A 21174-nucleotide genomic window follows, 5' to 3' on the forward strand; every position below is an offset into this window, starting at 1 on the left:
AATCAAGGGAAGCGATTCTTGCACTGAGGCATCTTATCAAAAAGCAAATATAGAAAAGTAAACCAACTTACGCTGCCTTTGCAGACGTGGAAAAGGTAACTGATAATGTTATATGGCAAGAGATAGTTATAATGCTGAAGAAAGTATATCTAAAATACGAATACATGCGGGTGGTACTTGGCTTCTGTAAGAACAAAGTGGCTGTGTTTAAGAATTTTCATCAAGAACAAGAAGCAAAATTTGGGAAAGGCACGACGAGAATATTCTCTCTCTCCTATAATATCCAATGCCTACATCCAAAAAACTATAGATCAAGTTCGCGAAACTACTGAGGTGGATATCAAAATCAATGCGCAGAAGATAGACAAGCTGTGTTGTGCAGATGATATTGCTGTGGTCACAGAGACGAAAGATCTAGAAAATGTGCTCAGGACAATGGAAATGATTTTCTGCAACCAGCAAGGTGTGAGAATAAACAACTGAAAGACAAGTAATGGTATGCAGTGCCGAAAAAAAATGTGAACCTCGGAGAATAAGAATTGGAAGGCAGCAAGATCACAAGGGATGGAATAAGCCGGAAAGAAATTGTGAGTAGAATACAGCAGTCTAAAATTACATTTTATCTGAGAAAGAACATACTCATCCGCAAGCACATCACTCTTGAAATAGGGAAACGGATCATGAAAGCATTTGGAGAGTGTCCCTACATGGGTGTGAATGATGGATAGTAAGAAAACAAGTGAGAAAAAGGCTAGAAACACTAGAGATTAGGTGCTACAGAAGGCTGCTGAAGATCAGCTGGAGAAACAGAATTACCAATGAAGAGGTACTGCGAAGATTTCAGGAAACCAGATCTCGGTGGAGGCACATCCAAACGAGAAAAGAGGAACTCGTAGGACCACATTTAAAGCACAGTAACACCAGGGGAACTATAGCAGAATGTACTATTGAAAAAAGAACCTCCGGGATCGACCAGGGATGCCTTACATGCAGCACATTATGAATCGCTTATGCGCTACATAAGCGCAAATGAAGAGGGGGAATAGCGTACTGCTGCAAACCATCGCCAGAGTTGAACACTAAAGAAGAAGAAGTCCACCATGCAGATCACCGCAGTTACATCGGAGCGGCTGTACAAACCAGGAAACGATTCTCGGCGTAACGGAGATTATCTGACGCCCACCAGCTTGTTCCGGCTCAGAATAAAGATGCCAATGCGCCTAGCGGACGAACACTTGCGTGTTGTCCCCTTCAGTATTTAGAGTCTGTGATCCGGCTATTGTTACTGCAACTGCGAGGGACTTAAGACTTTGCGAGGATTACTGTGACGGCTGGATTCTCTCCTACAGCTTATAAACGAGTTTGTGTTCTTTATATGCTGTGTACTGTGGTTAATGAACGAGCCGTGTACCGCAGTGGCAACAAGACTGTACAAACCAGTGACCTATATTTTGATTATACACCGAGGTGACAAAAGCCATCGCACAGCGATATGCACAATACAGATGGGAGTAGTATCGCTTACACAAAGTGTAAAAGGGCAATACATCGGCGGAGCTGTCATTTGTACTTAGGTGATCAATGTGAAAAGGTTTCCGACATGATTATGGCTGCACAATGGGAATTAAAAGACTTTGAAAGCGAAATGGTATTTGGAACTGTACGTATGGGACATCCCATCTCGGAAATCGCCAGGGAATTCAGTATCCTGCGATCCACAGAGTCAAGAGTGTGCCGAGAATACCACATTTCAGACATTGTCTCTCACCACGGACAACGCAATAGCCGACGACTTTCACTTAACCAACAAGAACAGCGGCGTTTGCATAGAGTTGTCAATGCTAACAGACAAGCAGCACTGCGTGAAATAACCGCGGAAATCAATGTGGGACTTCGGCGAACATAATTGTTAGGACAGCGTGGAGAAAATTGGCGTTAATGGACTACGGCATCAGACGCCGATGCGAGTGCCTTTGCTAACAGCACGACATCGCCTGCAGCGCCTCTCCTGGGCTCGTGACCATATTGGTTGGACCCTAGACGACTGCAAAACCATGGCCTGGTAAAATGAGTCCCGATTTCAGTTGCTAAGAGCTGACAGTATGGTTCGAATGTGGCGCAGACCACACGAAGCCGTGGACCCAAGTTGTCAACAAGGCACTGTGCACATAGGTAGCTCCACTTGGAGTCAATTTGCATCCATTCATTGATGTCATCTTCCCAAACAACAATGTAATTTGTGACCATGCAGATTTTCCCGGCGTATTAGTATATGAAATTCTTATCAGGTTTCCAGCCGAATCAAAGTGTCATCTGAGCGCAATATTTCAGCGGTCCACCTGGCCGCCATCATCAGGTCAGAAAAGCTACTCTGCTCTCGCCCATAACTGATTCCACACGCAAATAACTGCACCATTATATGCATCGGAAGGACAACAGCGCATGCGATCATGGAGCAGAAAGAACAGTCTTAAATCTGTAGTAGCTTGCTTTGCTGTTTTATATGCAAATGTCACGGTGGGTAGTACTGTATTTCAATTTCTTTGTTCGATCTCAACATACATCGAGAGGATATATGCCAACGTTTTATTAAAGCGCCCTGTTACGATATTCGTCTATAGGTGGCAGGCAGGTGACATTCTGTGAGTGGTGTCGCAACGTGAATTTACCTCAGATAACAGTCTGCTCTGTGTTTCAAAATAATGTCTTCTACAAGGAACCTAGCAATTCCCATTGCTTTGGCAGTTGGCACAGCGTTGGTGACAAAGTAGCACAAGAGGTAGTCGGTGCAGATTATTATCTATAGACCTCGTTTTTAAACTTCAGTAACATCCCTAAAACGTCGATTCCAGTCTGGTTTAAGCGCTGTTGCAGGAGGAATTGGCCCTGAAGGTAATTGCAGGACATTCTTCCATTACTGACATTCCTTATTGTGGTTCATATAGTATCTAACGGATTGGTAGAAACCTACCCCATGATATTTACGTCTTAGTCTGTATATAGTCTTCACTAATCCCAGGTGGACATAAGTCAGGGAGTGGCGGAAATGCTTCAGGTTATCTAGCCATAGATGATGTTGCATGAGGAGCAACCATTTCCTCCCCATTGGATCACACAGTCCCTCCTACACAATGTTCTTTTTATTAATTGGAATTCTCCTTTGGTTGGTACCTCCTTCTTCAAGGCTTCTATGGTTTTCAACAGTGCTGGAGCTTCACTCTGGTCAGCAGCAATGTCATTTAATGTAGTGATGACTGTGATTTTATCATCGCTGCTGTATTCTGTCAAAGGATTCCTTGATAGGCAGTCTGCATTTTTGTGTTTGCATCCACTTTTCTTTACCATTGTGACATCATACTTCTGAAGCCTCAGCCCTCCTCCAGTGTTTATTGTAAGGGACAGAAGTCCTTCATGAATCGTTGGTGGTACAAGCACATTTGGAAGAAATTTCGCACATCACGAATGCCGCAGGAAGTCGACGACGTGTAACTGCTCTTGTTTTCTCTAGATCGGAACAGACTCCATCGTCATTAACCAGGTGCCCCAGTATTTTTATTTTCCTCAGCTGCGAAGAGGCACTTTTTTGGATTCAGGCAGGCCTGAAGTTTGAACCACACTTCAAAACAGTTGTCAGGTGGCTTAGATGTATTTCAAATGTTTTCGAAAAGACAACATTATCATCTAGATGACAAAGCCACACCATCCACTTAATACGTTGAAGCAAATTGACCATTATATGTTTAAAGGTGGCCAAAACATTACATAGTCCAAACAGCATAACTTTAAAATAACAGTGGTAGTCGGCAGTTACGAAGGCAGTCTTTTCCAGGTCAGCATCCTCAGCACTGATTTGCCAGAAGCCTGTCTCCATACTCACAGTTCATAAATACTTTTTTCCTTGACAGCAGACCAGGGCATCGTTGATATACAGCAATGGATAGAAATCTCTGTTTGTAATTTTGTTCAGTCATTTTTAGTCAATGCAAAAATGCCATAGGAGGTGTGTGAGAAAAGCAATGAGATTGATTTTTTATTGACTGAAGCTTTTTTTTTCGAACAACAATATTGTCCTTTTCAAAATAGTTACCTTTGGCAGGTACACATCAGCAGAGTTGTTTTTCCCATTCTTGGTAGCAGCACTGAAAAGCTTCAACTAGTGGAGCTTTTAAAATGTCTGTCACATTCTTTTGAATGTTCTCCAGGGTCCCGAAACGACGTCCTTTTAAGATATTTTCCATTTTTGGGGAAAAAAGAAAGTTACAAGGATTCAGATAAGATGAATAGGGGGGGGGGGGGGCTGTGGAACAACAGGAAAACATTTTGAGGTCAAAAATTCCGTGATAGAAATGGTCGTGTGACATGGTACGTTGTCATGATGCAACATCCACTTGTCTGCAGTATCCTGTGCCACTTGATTCACCCTTTTCCTGAGCCTTTCAAGGACATCTTTGTGAAATTCTTTGTTGACAGCTTGTCCTGAAGGAAGAAAATTCTGTATGCACAGTACCCCTGCTGGCAAAACAGCAAATGAGGAATGTTTTGATCTTTGATTTCCTCATTGGAGCTTTAATAAGTTGAGGAGATGTCTCAATGTGCCACTCCTCACTTTACCACTTTGTCACAGGATCATACTCTAATACCTAGGACTCATTATCTGTGATCACAGGACTGAACCACTCATAATCATTGGCAATCCTTTCAACAATATCAATGCATGCATTTCTTCTGTTTTAAGTTTAACATGTGTATCTGTTTGTGGCGTCATAGCTCCCAAACGAAAGGTCCGATTTTAATACAGATTTATTAATTATTATTTCAAAACTGGTTTAATCAGAATGGTTCTTAGCTATGTTCCATGAAAGTCTATTCAGCTGTTTAAATTTCATCAGCTGAATGAAGTAAGAATTTTTTCACTAGCGCACTCTCTTGATGTCGCTATGTAATACATAATTTCAATACAGATTTCTTATTTGAAAGCTAGTTTAATTTAGATGAAAGTCTAAATTAAGCAAAAATGTTTTCCTCCAGCATGCTTTCTTGATGTACACTATGTAATAAATAAGAGCTACGTCAAGTTATGTACTACTCGTTTGTAGCGCTCAAAAATAGCTAAATAAAGTCCAAGGGTCATTTACAAGTGACCAGCAAACACGATTTTTGGCTTTAGAAGTTGCCTGTTTCAGCACCTACAAAGCAGAAAAAGGTAATTGTCACTCATCTATACAAGATAAGCATATGCTCTCACAAATATTTTTGCAATTCTTTTTGAGGTCTAGAACTAAATCTAACGATTTTAACCTAATATTTTTGGTAGCCTTTTGCAAGTGAACGCACTGGCAGCTCACTTTCTTTCCACTTGATTTAGAACTATCGCCTCTACTTATTGCTTATGTTACATAAATTAGTTAAATATGCACTCAAACTTTGTCTATGAATACATATGTGTGAGTTAAAAAAAGAAACATGTAAATCGGATACATGAAAAAGATCTCACTTCGCAATTTCGTATTTCTCAGAAGAAAGCATTTTTGTGAATGTGTAGATAGAGTGTCGATTGTACCATGTCTACTACTAAAATATGAAGTTTAAAAATTGTCAAATAAAATTAGATTAAAAATTAAAAAAACACGAAAAGTTACAAAAACTAAAAAAAATTATATGTATTGCCCCTTTAAGGTTAATGTAAATATTAACATTCTGATGTAAGCAGGGGACTGCTAAGTAAGTAAAATAAAAACACAATAAATATAAGCATGATAAAGCATCATATTTCAATACAAGTCAGCTACATCGGCTGCATAGGTAAGTATCAAAACAGCAATATCAAATTGCAGAGTCTAAGTCTTAATTAATTTACTCTGAAAAATTAGCAATATAGATACAATCATCAACGACACCTGCCCACCCATGACTGCCCATTTGGTTTGCCACACTTGGTCACTCCCTGTATACAGCATAGTGTCTACTGAGCTACTAGTGCTTTGGTTTCATGAAATGTGAGTTCGTATGCTATCATCAACCTACTGCAGGACACAAGCCCCATAAGATAAATTCATCCATGAAACTAAGTTCATATGTAATTATGTAAAAATATAATATAAAATAAATAGATAACTCTATTCTTTAACAATGATAAGCTAATTAAAGGCTGATTGGTTTCTGTATTTTATATAATAAGTAATTATAGCTTCACTAGCTATTTTGAGGTGTTGATGCATGGTGCCAGGCCTGGAAAAGATAATGCCAAATAAAAGAGACTTATATCCAGCAATAATGAAAGTTTGCTGTTCTAGAAAGGATAGCTGCTGTTAACTTCTATTTCCTTTTTAATTAGCTAGTGTTCTTCTTCGACGAGATTATGCTTGAATCAAAATTTCACTATTTGCATTAAACTTAAAGGGGCAATACGTATTATTTTCTACTTTTTATGTTTTTTTTTAGTTTTTAATTTAAGCTTTATTGGACAATCCGCTCACATGTGCAAAACTTTGGTCAACATTTGATGTATGGTGGAAGTGTTTATCAGATCACCAATCATTCTCATTGTTAAATGTTGATCTGGTCTCACAAGACTACACACACATTTGGTGTTTTCGTCGATTTTTGAAGCTAAAGGTTTCCCTGAGAAAAGGCTCATCCTCAGCACATTCTCGGCTTTCCAAAAGTAATTTGTGCCAGCGAAAAAGTTGTGCACATAATAAAGAATGTTCCCCATTTTTTACAGGTCACACTGGCACATTCCCCAGGTTTAACACAGAACCTGATGGCATTTCACTGCTCTTTCCCACTGTTCCATTTTCGTAATATACAACAAAAACACATCACTGATGGCGCTTCCTAAAATTACGTGACGGCTCTGTGGAGCTGAAACTTGGACTGAACATCTGGAAAGGATGAACACACTGGTCTACACAAGTAGAACAACATGGCGATGCCAGATCGCTTGCAGTGTTATCAGTCCCATTACTTTTCTCACATACATCGTATGCCATCCTTCTTCTTCACAACGAAAACATCAGAATATCAAGGACTCTCTAAAAGTTCCGTGATGTTGTCTGGCAACATCTTGTCCACTTCATCCTCGTTTATGTGTGGTTCAGCCAGCAACAACCTATACAAGTGCTAAGTGGTGGATGACTCTCTATGTTAGTACAATGTTTTACCATAGCCTGATTGCCCAGGTCCGCGATACTATCCGAAAATTGGTGCAGAAAGGTGAACACTTGCTGACATTGATGTCAGATCAGATCCTACTGGCATTTCGATAGTAGCTTCGTCCCATACATTGTCTGTTGCGGTAGTAGGGCATGAATCTTAGTTTATGGCTAATGCCTATTCTGGACTGGTTCGACGAGCCCTACGTACATACCTTTAGGATAAGTTGTGGCTGATCGTCACAACAAGTAACTCAAAGTTTTCCTTGACCAACTGTGTTGTTTATGATCGTCGCTGGTATCTAGACTTCCTTGCAATCAACAAAAGCTTCGCATTTTAACTGAACATCTAGATTGACAACTGGGACTCGCCTCATTGTTGACAGCGGGATAACAACGTCTTCAATGGCAAACAACCACATAGCATAATCTTCTACGTGTATGCTTGTTGGAACAGTTCCATATAACTGTGGTTCTAATTTTCCACTCTCTATGACTATTTGTGATACCTGCAAGAAGTCCCATTAAAAAATGACATTATGACTACATTTTGTTAAAACGATAGATTCGAAGAGATAAGTCCTGTTATTGATAGTTTTTCTTGCAGCATGTGTCCCTATCGACTGTATGTGCTTCCCATTTGTGACTTTCATACCACGCAACACAGCCTTCTTTAGCTGGCGACCGTAAGATTTTGACAGTAGAGAAAGAGAAGCCCCTGAGTCGATTGACACCTGTACAATGACAACATCAGATTTCCCAACATCTTTGTGACTGTCGTCCATGGAAAATTTTCATCTGTGGCGGTCTTGCTTCTATAGATAGTCACCTCACTTAGTTTTCCTGCATTCAACAGCTAGTCAAGCAGTTGGTAAAACAGTATAGTGCAGGAGCATATTGGGGAGCAATCATGTCAAAGGTACGGTGATGGGCTTCGTCCGAGAGATCGGCTATAATCATCTGCAGTTGACTGGCGTGAATAGAAGTGTTGTGGCTGTTGACGTCTGGCGGTCTAGTTATCTTCGAACACTCTTCTTATTTCCCTGTTAGTAGCATACAAAGTGCCCAGAGTGCCCACATCGGAAACACATCAGCATGTTGACCACTGCTATCCAAATGTATGTTCTTCTATGGGGGATTATACTTGGCAGTGGAATAGGTTGTACCTGTAACGGTCAGAAGCAGGGTTATCATTTGATGGCTGTAGCTTAAATCGAACTGACAGATTGTATTTTCCCTGGAGTGTGCAACTGCAAAATATTGCAGTATCCCACTGTGTGTGAGAATGTGAAATCTATCAGAGAATTGGAAATACACAGACTCCACCACAGTCCCCTTAACTGTAAATTGTGCAACGGACTCACTATCTTGAAATGCCCTAACATAGAATTATAATGCGGGAAATTGCAATAATCCTTCTATATAATTGAAGGGAACCATGTGCTCCTTCAATAAAAATGCAAATGAAGCATAACCTGATTATTTATTATATTAACCAATTACAAAGTGTTTCCATCAACATTCTATGAAAAAAGCAAAGTTAATTGCTGACGACAACTAACAAGATAGGTAAGCAAAGGGATGGCTTGGTTACTGTATCCTAGCTGCACATTAAATCATGAAACCACAACAACCCAATGACTAAGTTAGATGCTCCAGTGGTCGATTGAATATGATACCAAACGATACTAAGACTTGAGTCTGATTTACCAGAGCTGTGGCAACGTTACGCTTCCTATCAAACAATTAACCACCACCTAGTTAGACGAGCCATTGTATACTGTCACTAATCTTGTAAGGGGTTGACCACCCTGCTGGAGCAAATGTAATTTCTATGTATTGCTCACACGCTGCCTGCAACAGAAAATATCTTTGCTGCAATAGAGTCACAGGTCAGAGCAGTCTCCGCAACAGTTGCAGTCGCTCGCTGCTACAGTACAGTTGTAGTCTGTCACTGGTACAGTGCAGTTCATAGCCATGTATTGTAAGGTAAATTTTATAATTTTTTTGGAATGCGCGTAGTTAAGTCACTTGTATGAGATGTTCATATGAATTTGTTTCATTCTTTTTGTGATTCGTCAGCAGCAGTTGACCCAGATTTGTAATATTGAATTTTTCACATAATGGATTGCAGATCTTTATCAGTAATGTAAAAGACTTTTAGAATATAATTTTTACCAGTCAACAAAAAAGGAAGGAATAATTTTGCCTTAACTCATTACCAGTCACGATCCAGTCATTTATTTAAATTTAAATATTTCAGAAATTTTCTAAGATCATAGTCGATGACCATCTGTGCAGCTATGTCAATAAGGAAAGTCAGTTTTTCTAATAATTCAGATCTCAAACAAATGTCCAGTATTAGTAGATAGGCCAGCATTGCACTAAGCAGTGCCATTTACGAGCAGATATATATAGACAGTGTTATCCAGCGACACCATCATGAAGTAAGAATTTGATTGATTTCACAGGTCCATGGCGTAGCGCTGCTTTCGTCGAAATTTATCAGTTTTCATGAGTTAAAATATTTAAAAAATTATCATTTTTATTTTTATTTGGGAAGGTTACGCACTGCTGTGATGGTAAGTCGGAGGACCGTGGTCGTAGTGGAGAATCAGAATCTCGCTAGTCAGGACTCAGACACCTCCAAGTGCCACAGCGTCTCGAACTATCGACCTGTCTCCATCCACAATCAAACCAAGCATATCCCATTTTCTTCCACCAGCTTCAGACTCTATAATTTGCGCCAATCTGGCCACAAATCCCAGTCACTGTAAACGTTACTGTTTTCCGCCAATAATGTGTCTTTGCCACGTTTTACAAATACCCACCACGGAATGTCGTCAATCATAGGCCAATAAGAGCACATCTTCCTCGCCAGTTTTACCCAGATATTCCCGTCTGACGTCGCCCAGCGATGGGCGAATCAGAGCATTGTTTAACACTTCTGAATTTCTCGAGGTTCCTATTCCCATCGTGGTTTGCCCCAACATTCCAAAAAGTGTACATTTCCGCCATAAATTGTGGTGTCCCTGTAAGCACTTGAAACTTTTGCCCTCGGCCATCTTAAGAGGCGAGTCGTGCCGCAATCCTCTAACCCCTACTTCGTGAAAAGGACCCATAGGTTCCGTAAGGTTACATCGATGACCATTTGACATGCACAAGCCAGCACAAAGCTCTGAGTGTCCGTGACACACATGTTGTATGCAGAGTGCGAGTTGTGCATTTCTCACATATTCACTGACTGAAACTATTAGCCTCCTTACCGGCGAATGCTGAAAATTTGTAAAATACATTTCCCTGTAGTAAATCGACGTAATGAGACTTTAAGTAGATGCAACCAAGTATCTTGACTATCGCCAGTCGTGACAAGAAGCAGGTAAATTTAGTATAAATGGAAGGAGGCAAGATAGACAGCTTGTAACTTCTAATATCGATCCATCTCTCCTTCAGCATTCTCTATTATCTCTTGACATGTGGGGTCTACTTTTATGTCTTCTATCTCTTGCTTATTTGGTCTGACAGATGTGGCTACCATAAACTGTTGTATCTCTTCTATGTGGCATATGGGATAGGTAGTGGTCTTCCAAAGCTGTCAAAGTAACCACATCTGGAAGTCAGTCAAACTTCTCTCATCCAAATTTTTTCTTTTGAATTTTCTGATTATGTTGGCACCACTTGATAAATTGCTCAGTTTTTGTGACATCCTTTACCAAAAGAGTTTGGTATATGCCACTGCACCCTTTTCATCAAATGTGATATTTTGTCAGCATCTGTCATATTTGGATTCACAGTGGGTCCAAAACATTCTGTATGCAACATGGTGTCGTTTCCTCATGACACTGGCCCCTTTTCTTCAATTGTTCTTCCACTAAGTGGGCTTGCTGCAGATTGTGTTCAAATGCTTTCTTCACTTCAGCCTAGAAATTACCCCATTTATTGTACTTACCTTCTTTGCTCTTAAACCGCTTCTGGGCTGCACCATCTGAGTAACAGTACACTTTTCCCAAACAAATCATGTTAGCCCACCTGTTGTATTTGGCGACTCAGTCGAATCCTTTCAGCCATTTCGTCAGGTCTTGACTAGTATCTCCAGAAAAACTAATGTGTACCTGATGTGCAACTGACTTACTGCTGTTTGGGAATCCATTGGTCTCTTGAATAAACCAACATTGGGCACCATTTAGTCCTTGTATTCTGGTTACTGACTGTGTAGGCAGTGTCTTTTCATGCTACATTACCTAACGGTTTTCTGCTAATGTAGCTGCTCTTCCAAACAGCATCCCATATGAGCAGACCAGTTGCATTCAGTTGCGTCTTTAATCCTTAGTTACTCACATTTTAGGTTCTTGGGCTACATATAGCTCTGTTTAAAAAGAATAACTTGATGTAGTCATAGGGTCGAGCCATGGATGTCTGCTTTCATGTCTTGCAGCTAATTCACTGTAAATAATAACCTGTGGCTGTGATCATGCAATCAAATAATGTAGGCATTATGCATTGACTATATCTGTGAGACAGCAAAATACAAAAAAGTTAAACGAATAACTACACAACAAGGATTCAACTCTAATGTCTGTAATTCACATAGATGACAGAGAACTATATTGAATAATGTTTACTCAAGAAAGGACAACTCAGGCAATTTGGAAGCGGTATTACAATATTCATTTCAACGTTATGAGAATGGTAGCAAAATCTCCAAACTAATTAGTTATCAAAGATATGTGGAAACAAAGACCATTTCGTGATCACAATATATGAAATATTCACCATCACAGAACAGTTCAGAGTTTAATATGATAATTCACAAATTAACACACATGATACAAAGAATAGTAACTCATACTCTGTCTATGCTCAGTTCCATAATACAATTAGAGAAAGTCAGAATCCTACACTGGAGCACACATCCAGTCCTCTCAAAATATAAAGCCCCTTCAGAAGTTAAAGTATGGTGGTGGCTGTTCACTGGCCACAATCAATCACCTACACAAGTGAATCAGACATTACCGTAGGTATGCCTTCTTCCAGCAATCGACATTAAGTGAACAGAATTGCTCCCTCAAACTCTTCATTCAGAAAGTCCCAGTCTCCACTTGTCTCTTGTAGTGTTCCTCTGCTGTCAGTTTTTCCACTAGCTGAAGGCCAGCTCCATCAAAAATATGTTCTACAGACGTAATTTTACTCAACTTGACCACTTCCTCGACTACACCAATATATGACAACAATACTTAAATAAAATATGTTATAAACATTCAGTCACACTCAGATCATTCACAATAAATATAAATAAGGATTTGTCAAAAAATAAATAATCCAGTGCAAGTGCTCTCACAATAAATGATAACAGGTTATCATTTGTCTCACAAACATCTGCATCATAAAAAGATATAAAAGATGTAATAAATCTAGAAATAAAACAGATAAAGATAAGTGGCTTTAAGATATGATAGCTATAGTGCAATGCTGTGATCTAAGATATAGTTTGTTGAAATCTCATGAAGCATTTCAAAGTTGTTAATTCAGAGGATCATTGTGAAAATAATTATTAGCTATGAGACATTAATTTCTGTAGTTGTGAAGATATTGAAATACTGTTCTGTCATTGGATGTGCCTCATGTTTCTGAGATCGCAGATGTATTCGTATTTGCTTTAATACATCTCTGTGAATTATTATAGACTCTTGAAGAGCTGTAAGAAACCATCTTTCATCTTGTCTGACACTCCACCACTTCTTGGAGCACTGTCTTTTCTCTTAAGCGATCAACACATCATCCAAATTCCCCATACCAAGATTTTCCCATTTGTCACCAGGCGCTCGTTTTCTCTGTACCTGAGCTCATCTGGGGTGGCGGTATCTTTGTCCCACCGTCTCACAACTAGCCAAGTAAGCAAATTCAGTTCTCTCCAGCAACAACCCTAGGTAGACGAATAACTCGCCTACTTACACATAACATTATATACATTTCCTAATTGGAGTTACATAGGTGTAGAAGTTTTAAATGCCCAGTGTCGCCACCAAACACTGACACATTGTAATCACAATAAAATTCAAATCTGAAAGCAGGATCGCCAATGAAGTACAACACTTAGCACTGAAAGCACATTATTATGAACACTAACACTCAGACTGAACAAAACTATGGAGTGAAGAATTCCGCTATTGAAGCATCAAATATTCCACAATAAGCGATCGTTACAGATGCCATGTCTCGTATTTCGACAACTTTCAAAAAATGGTAAATACTCTATAGCCAGTAATTTGTGGTGGTTAGGTTTGAACTGGCAACACATCCATGCCAGATAGCGACACTAGCCACTATACTATAAGCATACAGCACATCGCATTGCGATATGATTTTCATATTTAAATTTTCTGGTAAAACTGGACTGCCAACTGAACAGCAACTTCTGTTTATTCCCTTCTGACAATGATTTCCCATTAATAAATGCAAGTACTACTTGTAATTAAGTCTTCAAACCAGTTACATATTCCTTTGGATGTGCTCTATGGAAATATTTTGTTTACTAAGTAAAGGTGTGAAACTGTATCAAAGGCTTCTGGGATGCCAGCCCTTGCCCCACTGTCTAATGCATTCTGCGCCTCAGGAACAAACAGAGCAACGTGGATTTCATTAGAGCTTTACTTGTGAATATATGCATTGTTTCGGAGAGAAGAGCTGTTTACATTGCAGGAAAGTCATCATATGTGATCACAAAATATGTTCAAATCTCTAAAATATATAGGTCTATAGTTCTGTGCCGTTTTTCTGTACAGTTTCAAGGTCTGAAATGGCCAGCACTTTTTTTCCTGTCATGTGGCAAATTTTATTATTCCATTGTCCTGTGGTAAACTGTTGCTAGAAGTTCTTCTGCAGGTTACTAGATACCTGGAAAATCTCGAACATACTTTAGATTTTAACCTACTGTCTGCCATCAGGGAAGAATTTTATAAAATTCCCATTTCTCCATTACTAATTTTTTAAATGGATGAATTTAAATGAAAAAATATGTTCGTATGATATTTGAAAATCTACTCAGCTTTGAATGAGAAACGTTATTACAATTGGTGATGTTGTGTGTACCAATTACTTCTATGTCTTAAATTAGTTTTAGGAGCAAAAATCTAGGATCATCATCAAGAGGAGCAGATCAGATGTTGCAGCAACAGCAAGGTGAATGTTGTACTTCAGAAGCACTAACACAGTACCGCATGCCCCAGAAGATTAACCAGTATTTTGAAAATAATAACCTAATGTGTCCTACACATTACAGCTTTACATTTACTCCATCTACTGCGAATACGCTTTACACCATCACAACAGAATTACATAACTCCTTTGAGAATAAATAAGTAACATGTGCAACACTGCTGGATCAAAGGAAATCTTTTGATGCAGTGTCACACAACATCCTATCAAGAAAGTGACAATAGAATGGAATTGGGTACAATGCCTCCCTTCTATTGCAGTCATACCTAGGCAATCGGAGACATTTAGCATATGCAAACAACAAAAATATAGGTTCTGTACCTCTTACAACAGGTGTGCTGCAAGGCTTCATTCTTAGGCCCTTTCTGAGGATCATATGGGCACCAAGTAAATGAATATAATGACTGTCCCCACTTTTATATTTGTAGCTGCATAGTATATACTAAAGAAAAAATGAATAACTTTGATCTTAGCTTATCAATACACTATCATAGCAGATGAAATAGGCATGCAATTGACAAGCCACAGGCACACTAGCAAAGCTCCACTCCTACAGTTATGAATTTCTTGGCTTCATGTATTTTAACAAAGTAACTAAAAATGGTCACTCTGTGTCTCTGAATGAGTTCAGAAACACAATAACAAAACTGATAAACAGCAATCCATTTTATGCAGTGAAGAAATTTGAATCCTGCATGATAGCTGACATGGAGTTTTGAATCAGGACAAAACAAAATTATGAATTTAATATTTCACAAAGGTACTAACACATATGAGACTGGTCTCAGTCACCCTGAATGAGGCAGATAGACTGTTGTTTTAACACAATTTTGGAAAATCATAATTTTGAAACTGTTAATGTGATGAGTTTGCGTGATGTTTCATTCGAAATGGAGAAACCTGATTTATCTACTCCTAAAGTCTTATTATAAAATTTTAAAATTAGCTGATATACAAAATGTATAATTGAATCATATTTATTCTGAAGAAACTTGTACACACCACTTTAATACTTAGTTTGCCTGAGTGTGGCGTGTTTCGAAATGCTCAGTCATACAAAGGGGTACACAATTTCGGTACCACAAGGACTTTTTTTGTTGTTGCTAAGTTTGTCCCTTCTGACATATTGGCATTGGAACGTATTTTTCAGACATATGTTAGCTCTGACTTTTTCTCAGTAAGTGGTACGTTTTTGGCAAAATGTCACCCACTAAGTCTGCTTGTTCCAAGAACTGCTGAAACACTCACATGTTGTTGCCTTGACTATCTCTCATTTCCCAGGTCCAACTTGGATTCCATCCACAATGTGTTAAAGTGTTACATTGATGCATTGTGGTACACTGCATTAGATTTGCAAACAATAATCAACATATGTGACAATGATCATTACTAATGTAGTAGCTTTGGAAAGTCCCTTCTTGGTAACATAATTGTAGCTTAATTAGACAAGTAGGCGTTCAAATATATTGAACTGTTGTAACCATAGATGCACATAAACTGTATATGATAACACAGACTGAATGTAAATGTATCTAAAGGCGAATAAATGTTGTGTTCTATTCAGTTCAATTTAATTCTATTCCATTCTTCATCCCAGCATATAAGGCTGATCAAAGCTTTTGGCCTAGTGGATAGATGAAAACAATAAAACAAATATAGACTTAATGAAAGCATTTTAAAACAGTAGCCCACAATGAATTTTATGATTGTGTTTGTCTATAAACATTATCTGTCAGTGTGCTGTGTTTCTCTACTACCAAGTAGGAAAATCTGTAAATACTGTCAAATTGAACGAAACAAGTAATACTTCAATCTCATGCTTTCTATCAGACTCTTTCAGAAAATCTACATTGAAATCCCCTCAAACAATAGTTTGATTCCCTCTGTCTGACAGACAGCACAACAAAGAATCCAAATTTGCCAGTGGAGACCTTTAAGACAGTTACTACTTTTCTTCCAATTTTTATTCTACTGTACATCAGCTGCACATTGTTCTGCAGTAATTGGCTAGTTCCATTTACAAACACTTCCTCTGATGCTGAGAAATGGTATGGTGAATCATTCAGAAATAATCAAAATAAACAAAATAACCAACAATAATGTGATGGATAATATGCAGTCTCATTTTAGATTTTTATTTTAACTTTACTATAATCATAAAAATTTTCTCTAGATTCATTATCCTGTCAGTCAGGAAGATAATATCGATACCAGTTGTAGGCAATTCCATAAATTCAATAAATTGCATTATAATAAGTAATATATGAAGTTGTTGACGTTGAAATTGAGGAGATAGCGTAATTTACTGAAATCTTACATACTTTGCAGTTACGTTGTTTCATATTCGATGATTGGAAAAAGGTATTGTTCAGATCTGTATGTGCCAATAAGCCCTACGGTACTGTTTCTTTATCATTTTGCGTTGGCAAGTTGATTGTTTACTGATGAATCGTCTAGCTTCCTACATGACATCCTTCATTAAAATCTTTATGTGATATCCCATTCCCTGCATATATTTAACTCCGTATTACAGCTCTGTATTTGTTGAATTGCCTCAAAACTGTTGCGCATATGATCCTTGGGTGTATGTTATCTGGCGATGATGCAAAGAATTTAATATCCGTACACTTTATTGAACATCTTTGAATACAACCTTATGTCAGAGTACTCAAGTGACATCTCGCGGTAAATTATCGCTACAGACATTTCCCCCAAACGATCCTGTCGCCGGTAGTCTGTAAAGTTAAAGTGATGTCAATATTTGCATTGTGACATAAATAAACACACAGACTATACATTCAGAAGATTCATTGTGTATACATTTCGTCCACTATAGCACTATGGATGGTTACGGTTACTTTTTCGACATCAGAATATGATACTGCAAAGCAATGAGCAATGTTTCTGTTTCCTCATATAGCTTCTCAAGTAACTGTTCCATATTGATGCCGTGAATTAGATTTTATGAGTTTAAGCTGCACGTTGAATTAAATTCGACATATGACAGGCAGCACAGAATAGTCGTTGACGCCAGAGCACATAGTCGATTTGCATGTTTTGGCAACGCTGATGCCCAAAACCACCCTATGTCGTCGGCAGTCAGCAATAGGGAGAGAGAGATGGTCGTTATGGCAGGGTTGGATGACCACGAAAAGAAGATAGTAATAGAATTTTGTCATTTATTAGAAAAATCCAAACAACTGTTTAACGGCCTTAGGTAAAGTACGAACATTTTAATAACTTGTACACAGCTAATATATGTTAAGTATAGTTCTACACACCTAATTGTTTCATTCACAGTACACTCAAATTTCTATACATTTGAAAGTTTTGCATACTTGAGAATACTACATGTGGAATTTAAGTCATCAGACGACAAATCAATCCCAAGTATTGTCTCACACCCCTAGAGCCTGCAACTGCTCCATTTACAACTGCACTGTGCCTTCTTTGTCATGTGCACATGTCAGAAGCTTTGTTAAGTAAACAGTATGTTGCAGATTAATTATTTCTGAAAGTATACAGCCCATGAAAATTTAGTATTATTTTGTGGGACAGGTTAAATGATCTGTGTGGTTAATGTCCACATTTTTATTGCTTTAAATTAATTTGAAAACTATTAAATTGACAAATGTTTCCATTGTGCATGGTGGTACTTAGTTTGATATGCATTTTGCTAACACTTTCCTCTGGTACATATTGTGGTATTATAATTAGAAACAGATGACCATCTCAGTTTTTGTGTTTTTCAGAGATTTGCCCCAGTATGGTCATAAACAATGGCAGGCATACTTTGGAAGAACATTTGACATTTATACAAAGCTGTGGAAATTCCAACAACAGCATAGGTATAATATGTGAAGTTCTTGACTTTTCATGTTTTACTTTATGCGTAAATCCTAATATTGTATGGTCTTTTTCGCAGGCAAATTCTAGATACAAAATATGGTTTAAAAAGATGGCAAATAGGGGAAATTGCTTCCAAAATAGGACAATTATATTATCATTATTAGTAAGTGATTGTTCTGCTCTTTTTGTATAAACAATGTCCAGAGCTGAATTTGTTGCTTTTTTTCTAAAGCATATTTCTTTGTCAACAGTTTACGTACAAGTGAAACAAATTACTTGAATGAAGCATATTCATTTTATGCAGCAATACGAGGTAGAGCTTATTACTCAAGAGCTTCTAAGGAAGATAGGTAGTTACCAAGTATTTTTGCATGCTCATGAATGATCTGGAGTAAAACAATTATTTATTTTTTATTATTGTAAGTGATGTGCTATGTTGCAGGTCTGATTTGATGGTAAAGAAGCTAAGGTATTATGCACGATTTATTGTGGTTTGTCTCTTGCTCAAAAAGATGAAATTAGTGAGAGATTTGGTAATGGTGAGTGTTTTAGACTCCTTAGAATTCAGATTGTAGTTGTATACAGAACTCATTGAAATGTAGTAGTCAGTAATTTGAATTTAATAGTGCTTACTAGTATAACCTAATCGCTGTTGTTACACCATTCACATTAAAGAAAACTTAGTTATATGATATAAATGAAGGGTATTGAATTTTAAGTAGCTGTACATGATCCTCTGAAAGGTTCCATGTTCATTTCCATTATTCAGCTGATAAATTTCACTAGTGTGTTTGTTTCATTTGCCTGTAGTGTATACTAACAAGCATATGTGTCAGTAAGTTTCTAGGGTTCAAATGCAGATACTTTGAACTCTATCCCCTGTAGCTTTAGATTTACTATTGGCAGCTAATGTAGCTTTCTCTCATAGACCTGCTCTTTGTAGGCTATGTGGCCTACTTATTGGTAACTTGTTTTGGTTGTCATGGTAGAGGATTTGTTACCAATGCAATACTGTAACTTTAGGCCAACTGTATACGTATCGTTGCGGAAATAAAAGGCTTCACAAACAAACAACTCTTGACATCACTAACAATCAAAACATTTAGCAGAATAAAATTAATATGTTCAGAATTATTAAGAATATCAGGCCAAAGACGGGAAAGTAATGGTTTTCATCTGTACTATAAATGTAACTATGGTAAGCACAATTTATATTTAAAGTAAAATGAAGATTTCCATAGACATTCGTACCCCTTACCAGTTCACAACTAGACTATCACCTTTCAACCTAGATTAGACTTTGAGGTACACTACATTCTGTCACTGCTAACTCATAAAAATCCATATACTTTATAGGTTTAGTTTACAATGCAGTTCAAAACGATGGATAAGGGCCTAATAAACTTACTGAGCAAGGTGGCTCGCTTTACTCGTATTCGGGAGGACAACGGTTCAAACCCATTTCTGACCATCCTGATTTAGGTCTTCTGTGATTTCCCTAAATCGCTTCAGGCAAATGCTGGGATGGTTCCTTTGACAGGTCATAGCCGATTTCCTTCCCCATAATTCCCCAATCAGAGCCTCTTCTCCATTTCTAATGATCTCATTGCCAATGGAATGTTAAACATTAATCTCCTCCACCTCCTCTAATAAACCTCACAATCTAAGCTACCAGTAACAGTAAGCAATGACTTACCATAAACAAAACATACAACCAACATCTACAGCTGAAACACACATGCAAATACAGTAGTATTTACGTCAATTTTAAGTTGGTTACTTTAGTTCACAGACAGTAATTAAGAAAGGCTATCTGCTGATTATGGAAAGTCTTCTTGTTGTCTTATAGTGTGAATCACTCTCTACAGTAGTGCTAAGTTACATGAAAAGTTGTGACAAATAACGTAAAGGAGCATTCCATATAAACTATTAGACATTTTAGTGGTTCCTAAGGTGATCATTTCAGAATTCAGTCATATTTGGTACATGGATAACTACATATCCTAAAAGTAAAACTGCCAAATAGCACTGTCCTAACTCTAACCTTTTTGAGAAATTCAGATTTGAAGGTTCAAGGGTGTGTACCCAGTCATGAATCTGGCACCAATTTCCTTACTTTCAGAGAACTACTACATAGTAGTGAGTTGACATACGGACCTCAGTTTTTTTTGCATCAAGTGCATAGGCCACTAAGGGTGATATAATGTATAAAAAGTAGGATACATCATTCAGATTGTCTATGAAACATGCACTTTTTTCAGGGTGCGCTTCAAATTATTATTATCCTTTTTTTTTTTAATAAAACTGTAACCATGTACAAGGAAACAGTCCAGACCTCAGCTTATGCACTGTAACTCTTTAGTCATAGTATTTAATAATAGTAGTAATGAAAAGCATGTGGCATTGAAATTAATAGTTCGTACCTTCACTAAAAGATGACTCCATCTGAAAAAAATCAAATTTGACAGCCTTTGAAGTCCTAGGAGAGGGGAGGGGGCTAGGGTTACATAGACAAATCAGTCTCAACTTGCTTTTTTGCTGAAATGTTTACATATCTGATAGCAATCTTAGACCCAAAGAAGAATATCCTAGCTTGCTTTATCCATTGGAAAAGAGTAAAATGGAAATGCCACTTGCACATACCATCCAACTTAGTACTACAGGGAACTGGTAATTAAAAATCGTGTGTATTCCTTGAAAAATTGTTCCTAAAATATATGTGGTTGTCCTGTAGGTCAGGATTATAAACATATGAGACCTGAAAACAGCTATTAACCCATTTTTAATGTATATGTTGTATTTCACTGTTAAATATCTTTTCAGTGTAAAGGATTGCAAAAGGCAGCTTGGATGCACAAATGTGAAGGTATATCCTTATTCTGTTAGTAGTGTAAATTAAAAAGATAACAAGATGCAAGCAGTAGTGAGAGACTGTAAGTTTTTTACAGACATGCCA

The 21174-nt window shown here is 37.9% G+C and overlaps 1 protein-coding gene across 3 annotated transcripts in view; it reads left to right on the forward strand.

Annotated features, from left to right (window-relative positions):
- The first annotated feature begins 17047 nt into the window (after positions 1 to 17047).
- LOC126484906 (protein SCAI) overlaps positions 17048 to 21174 on the forward strand; it is a 104333-nt gene continuing 100206 nt past the window's right edge. For 2 of the 3 annotated variants that reach the window (XM_050108509.1, XM_050108525.1), the window contains exons 1-5: positions 17048 to 17586; positions 18122 to 18217; positions 18295 to 18381; positions 18470 to 18568; positions 18661 to 18757. In XM_050108509.1, the coding sequence (XP_049964466.1) occupies positions 17456 to 17586; positions 18122 to 18217; positions 18295 to 18381; positions 18470 to 18568; positions 18661 to 18757 (510 nt within the window). In that variant the 5' untranslated portion in view covers positions 17048 to 17455. Of the gene's footprint in view, positions 17587 to 18121; positions 18218 to 18294; positions 18382 to 18469; positions 18569 to 18642; positions 18758 to 21174 lie in introns of all 3 variants that reach the window. The other variant, XM_050108517.1, reaches the window with a different exon arrangement.

Source organism: Schistocerca serialis, chromosome 1 (assembly GCF_023864345.2).
Source record: "Schistocerca serialis cubense isolate TAMUIC-IGC-003099 chromosome 1, iqSchSeri2.2, whole genome shotgun sequence".
Taxonomy (NCBI): Eukaryota; Metazoa; Arthropoda; class Insecta; order Orthoptera; family Acrididae; genus Schistocerca; species Schistocerca serialis.